The sequence below is a fragment of the Boleophthalmus pectinirostris genome, unplaced genomic scaffold, assembly GCF_026225935.1.
Source record: "Boleophthalmus pectinirostris isolate CB_2022bp ecotype Guang Dong unplaced genomic scaffold, ASM2622593v1 HiC_scaffold_2, whole genome shotgun sequence".
NCBI classification, from domain to species: Eukaryota; Metazoa; Chordata; class Actinopteri; order Gobiiformes; family Gobiidae; genus Boleophthalmus; species Boleophthalmus pectinirostris.
Window position 1 is genome coordinate 8,518,898 of NW_026571152.1, and position 6,184 is coordinate 8,525,081.

General features: G+C 38.3%; 1 protein-coding gene across 1 annotated transcript; it reads left to right on the top strand.

The window, feature by feature from the left end:
• Positions 1 to 820: 820 nt before the first annotated feature.
• On the top strand, positions 821 to 5,094 carry ireb2 (iron-responsive element binding protein 2). Its single transcript, XM_055155731.1, has 3 exons — positions 821 to 1,096; positions 1,306 to 1,491; positions 2,168 to 5,094. The coding sequence occupies exons 1-3, from the start codon at positions 944 to 946 to the stop codon at positions 2,276 to 2,278; spliced, it is 450 nt and encodes a 149-aa protein (XP_055011706.1). The 5' UTR covers positions 821 to 943; the 3' UTR covers positions 2,279 to 5,094.
• Positions 5,095 to 6,184: the final 1,090 nt, after the last annotated feature.

Genomic DNA, 6,184 nt, shown 5'->3' on the forward strand with positions numbered 1-6,184 from the left:
TCTGGCCTTTTCTAATCTTCTTATATTGTTCTTTAAGACTTTAAACATCAGATGCAGCACCTTTCATACTGTATATATTATAATCTAGCATGACTGTACCATAAATCAAAAGATCGATAGATTGCAATCAAAATTCTGATCTTAAGGCAAGTACTATAAGGCAAGCCCATTTTAATCAACGGGTCTGCAGCCAATCGTGTGGCAGTAAGAGGAGGATTTACTGCTCGGATGTTTAGGTGAAAGCTCTAAGTCAGGGCCACAGCGCATCTCTTTATGTTTCTTCACGTGTCCCTGCGGTTCTCAAGTTTTGACTTAAATCTGCACAATTTGACTAAAAGTCCTCTGTGTGTGTGTGTGTGTGTGCGTGCGTGCGCGTGCGTGCGTGTGTGTGTGTGTGTGCGTGTGCGTGCTTGCGCACGTGTGTTTGTCTGTTCCTGCTCCCCCCATTCCCCCTCCCTGTCTCTGATCCAGCTGCAGCTCCCCTTTATCTCTACTCTTTCTTTCTCTTATACTTCTTATCATTAGGCGCGCATACTTTTAGGCTTAATATATTGTACAAACGTGTAAATGTGGATTTCTCTGGAATTAATATCAACATGGAATAAAAGCTGTTGTGATCTTGATACCCTGCTCTTTATGCCTGAAGTCTGTTTTCAGTAAAATTGATTGAAATGTATTTGACTAAAATAAACTTTTGTCCAGTTGAAAAATTGAATTTCTCCTTTTGCCGTGGATTCTACCTGGATGACGGAGGGATTTTACAAACAATCAACATGAAGGAAACCTTTTTTGATCTCAGGGCCTGACTTATTCTGTAAAACTAACTTAGGGCCCAATCTCATATATATTACTGTATGTTCTTCTGATTTCATGGCCCTTGGGTGGGTGCTATTGGTTTAAATACATGTTTGTTCTCTGCACAGACGTGTAAGCTTTAGTTTAAATGTATGTTGTTGTTTTATTCTCTACACAGATGGATATATTTGAGGCGGCCGAGCGGTATCAGAGAGATGGAGTCCCCCTCGTCATTTTGGCCGGAAAACACTATGGCTCCGGGAGCTCTAGAGACTGGGTTGCCAAAGGACCCTATCTCATGGTAATCTATGCATTTCTATTACAGCTAGTTTGTCTTTTTATTTTATTATTATGGTGTTTTATTTATTTATTTGTTTCTTTAAAAGAAATAATTTAACTTGAAAAATCTCAATATAAGGTTTAATATTCATATCCAGTATTTGACTGGGTGAATCTTGCAGCTCTAGTCATCTTTGTTATTCCACATCTGTATCTCCCCTCGGTCCTCAGGGCGTTCGAGCTGTGATTGCAGAGAGCTTTGAGAAGTTGCACCGCAGACAGCTGCTGGGGGCGGGCATCGCTCCTCTACAGTTTGAGTCTGGAGAAAATGCAGACGTCCTGGAGCTCAGTGGGAAAGAGGCGTTCAACATCGAGCTCCCAGAAAACCTCCAACCGAACCAACTGCTCACCGTCAAGGTACAGACAAACCAAAGCCTCTTAATGTGGCTCAGATACATGCCTCACAGCAAGAAGGTTCAGGGTTCGATTCCTGGGTCACCCAGGCCTTTCTGTGTGGAATTTGCCTGTTTCTTCATGAGTCCAGGCACTCTGGTTTCCCCTGTCAACCCAAAACATGAACAATTGGTCAAATTCCTTCAGATAAGGTAGTCCTGACTAAGACTAGCTCACATTTTGGAGAGAGGTCCCACTTCCCCATGAAGGATGGGCCAAATGCACAGGACAAATTTCCCCATGTGATTTCTTTCAGTCCACTTGATGGACTGTGGTGGGAAGCTCCTGTTGTAGTCAGGGCTGCCCTGGGGCAGGCTGATGAACATGAGGCTGCCAATGCACGTCACAGTGGGGCCGCAGTGTCTGTCATTGTGTCCTTAGGCAAGACACTAAGGCACAAGCAATCTGCCATCAGCCCCTCCGACCGCCACAATCACTCACTCACACACCACATTCATACTAGGCAATGTGGGTGAAGTGTCTTGTACAAAGGCACAACAACAATGAACATTTTGGACCAGATTTTCACAACAGAGCAATAAGAATTCAAACAGAGCAGCAATGACAAAGAATAAAAGTTAAGGTAAAATCAGTAATCTGATTTCTGTTGTGTTTTTCTTCTGTTTTTGTTGATCCTTAGACAAGTGAAGGGAAGAGTTTTCACGTCACGGCGCTCTTCGACAATGACACAGACATAATCTGCTTCAAACACGGAGGCCTCCTCAGATTTGTGGCTCGGACGTTTCTCTAAAAAAAAAAAAACTCAAAAACTCAATGTGTGTGGATCATCATCAACCGTTATTTACCGTTCAAATCTGGAAGAAAAATGTCCGTCCTCATCAAAAAGAAGACTGCATGACTATTTACCTGGAGAAGAAGACATTTCCTGACACGTTTCCATAACATCTCACAACTGGCTTAAAAAACAACTACTTTGATTTACTTAAAGAACACATATTATGCATTCATGTGGCTTTAATTCCCTTTTAAACATGCTTTTACTGACCTTAAGATAAGTATTTCACACTTTCTAACTTAAAGAGCTGGTATAATGCAAAATCGACTTTTTGGAATTTTCTAACATGTTATAATGTCCTCATCAAAAACATGCCTGAAGAGGTTTTGAATGCCATCCATGCATGTTTGAATAATCTAGCAATCTCTCCTGAGCACTATTTGAACTCTCCTTACGGTTAGTAGTAAGATCCTGTACAATGCTTTGCCCACAAGCCTACATCACCCATGCTCCCACGCGACAATGTTTCATAAATCTACAATGGCATGATATAAAACAATACACTACAACTTCACAAACCTGATTGTTTTGTGATAGCACTTTAAAGGGGTCTTGTTGTGAGCACAATTTGACCGTAGAATGAGTTGGTTCATGGACTTAAAAACACAGGAGAAGTCCAGAGTTCTGTCTATGACACAACAAAATGGGAAAAATGCAAACTTGAGCACTCTGGATTAATATATAACTCCAGGTATGTTTCTGATGAGGGAACAACAGTATATCATGGTCAGTTTTGCATAATATGTGTTGTTTAAAGATTTTGAGCAAGATTGTCAGTTTGTTTTGCTTGTATGGGTGAAGATAAGGACCTATCAAGAATTACAATCCTGCCTCAAAATGCCACATTGGTGCTCCCAAAAACTCATAGCTAACCGTCACGTTCAAGTAAATGTATGTATCAGTTTCTAATAGGGATGCACCGATCCAATATTGTCGCCGATACTGGGAGAATTTGCAGGATATCGGCCGATATCCTGATTGAACACAGAAATCGATGTAATAGTTTTTATTATTTCCAACAACTGATTTGTAGTTACATGAGAGATAAATAAGACTACATGGAACATTTTGATCAGTTCTGTCTTATTTTATTTTAGTTTTAAGGCTCTGCACTGGTATCGGCTATAAAAAAGCTTGGAAACAGTATCAGGATGGAAAAAGCTGGATCGGTGCATCCCTAATTTCTATTACTTAATTTTGATGTGAGAAGAGAAAATATTATAAGTGGTGGCCTTACTGTAATAAATTTAGTATGTCCCAATAGAAAGCTATTTTGGTTTTTTGTCAAAATGAACTGTTTGAACATCACCAAAATGAAATGATTAGGGCTCACGCATTTGAAATAATCTAATAAATATACAGATGGTAGCTTTAAGAGTGCATTGCGTAACTTTTCTGGTGGAAGCTTCTCTCCATGGATACATTATGGCTTCGTTTATAATAGTGTTCCACAGTCAAACACAGAACTTATCAATCTTGCCTCCTGTCCATGGTGATAGATTAGATGAATGCCATACTGCGGAACGTTCCGGACAAAGCAATAACATCTCCATGAAGACGACAAGGTGGAAAACCCTCTACCAGAAAAGTTACCTAGTGCACACTATGAATTTGAGCACTTTTAAGGTTTTCCCTTAAATATTCAAAATCATGTATCTAGGAGTTCTTGGTGCTCTTAGCCACTTTATAACTCCACAAATTTCATTTCAACTCTCCATCCTGCGTCTTCGATCAGAATGCATGACAATGTTCGGACCGATAACGCAAAGCTAAAAACTCAATATCGAAACCATGCACTGCCTAAGGATTTATTGCAATTTTTTGGGACAATGTAGGTAATTTAAAAGTGTGTCTATATGCCAAAACTGCCAAAGGAGCTGACAAGACATTAGAATGAAATGTTGTATCTAAATTAGGTTAAAAAGCACTTGAATTCATAATTTTATAATGTGTGTTTTTTTATTTTTTGGTTTAGTAATGGACAAATATCGGTATTAATATTAATTGATATTGGTAACATTAGTTCATATATTGGTTTTGGACTAATTCAGTATATACGTTTTTTTATAGATTATCAATTAATTTTGCTTAAGTGTCAATTTGTGTGTCTTGCCATGTATTTTAAAATCCCTATATTACACAAAATTGATTATCTATCGCCAAGGAGGTGACTCCACACAAGACCAAATTATATATAATTATAAATCTGTGGAGAGGTGACCCTGCTCACAGTAGTTTTTCAAGGCATTTTTGAGCAATTAAAACATCTGTAATTGGAAAAAGCACAAGATGAAAAGGTTTAATGCCAAACTGTGGAACATTCCAAGCAAAACAAGAACATCACTATGGAGATAACCAGATAAAAAGGTTACATAATGCAGCATTTATCATAAGAAACCAGTTCTAAGAATACTGAAACACCAAAAAATCCTATATTCTACTTAAAACTACTCCCATTTAGTTACTCTGAATTCAAGTCTTTTTAACTCTCTTTAGATACTGTGTTTTTGCAGTGTACAAGGAGCATTTTTAGCGCATCGTTTTGGTTTCCTGTTGTTTTGTTATCTGTTTATGGCCTTGTCTGTTTAGTTTAGTGAAAATGACGGATGAAAATGCTGGATCTGTGTATAAAGTGTCACTGTGGGTTGTGAGTTGCAGCTGCTGTCGCTCGTGTTAGATCTGTGTAGAAATGACGTATGCAAAAGTGTCTGTTTCCCTCTGAATCTCTCTGTGTAAATAGTTTTTAATAAATGATAAATAAGATGAAATTATCTCAAAATACTCTTTTCTTGATTATAGTTCTGGAGGTGAGGTGAGGATTGGGAGAAAATTGTTCTTGATGTGGTTGTGTTTGATAAAGTGCAAAATATTTATTCTTAGTTCTGTGGAGGGGGGACCCCGGTCACAGTAAGAATGTAGAGCAGGGGTCTCCAAGTGAGCAACCAGTTGCAGCAGTCACAAAAAAACTGAGTAAATATAAGAGCCACAGCAAGCCTTTAGATGGGGAACACTTAAACGCTTATAAAACATAAACCATTATCTATTTTTCAGTGCACCAAGTCAGGCATTAAATGACACATTTACAATGGTAATTAATCAAATTTTCCTTATAGAGCACAATACATGTACTTCAGAAATCTCTTTGACGTGCTACTTGGAAGGGGGTGGAGAGCTACAGGATGGAGACCCCTGATGTAGAGTTTTCAAGCAATACACTACCAGTCAGAAGTTTGGACCCACCCTCTCCATAAACCTTTCCATAAAAACATTGAATGAAAAAGTCTGTCCAAACATTTGGTAGTGTGAATGCTCAGTGTTGGGAAGTAACTGAATTCAAGTACCAAAAATACGTATTCAGAACACCAACTTTGAGTATTTGAGTACTAAATTAAAAGGAATACATGACTGTTCTTCATCAACGCAGTTCATCAACGCAATTCATCATGCAATTTTGACTTTGAACTGCTCAGTATTAGTGAAAAAAAAAAAAGGCAAACTTGCAGTGCATACACTACCGGTAAAAAGTTTTAGACCACCACACTTTTTCCACTCCATGTTTTCAAGCTTTACCATCATGTTCTTTTTTTATTTAGGTAGTTTTGGCAGAGCTTGGACTTGTGTTTTGTATCTTATCTTTTTTTTTTTAAACCTCTGGCTGTTTAGTTCTGACCTTAGTAGTAGTAGTACCTTTTGACCGGTAGTGTACATGTATGACTTTTTTGTCTGTAATTGGACATAAATGAATGCATAACTTAATTCTATGTCCTTTTTTTTTACACCAAAATGTAGGTATTTAGAATATTGAGAATACAGTACTCTGTACTATGTACCGGAATTGCCCAGCCAAACGTGATCTTCCAA

Bases quoted from the DNA above. Each gene is read 5' to 3' on its own strand.
- ireb2 (XM_055155731.1), top strand. From the start codon at position 944: ATGTATGTTGTTGTTTTATTCTCTACACAGATGGATATATTTGAGGCG. The intron at 1,097-1,305 runs GTAATCTATGCA...CTCGGTCCTCAG, and splicing joins CCAAAGGACCCTATCTCATG to GGCGTTCGAGCTGTGATTGC. The intron at 1,492-2,167 runs GTACAGACAAAC...GTTGATCCTTAG, and splicing joins ACCAACTGCTCACCGTCAAG to ACAAGTGAAGGGAAGAGTTT.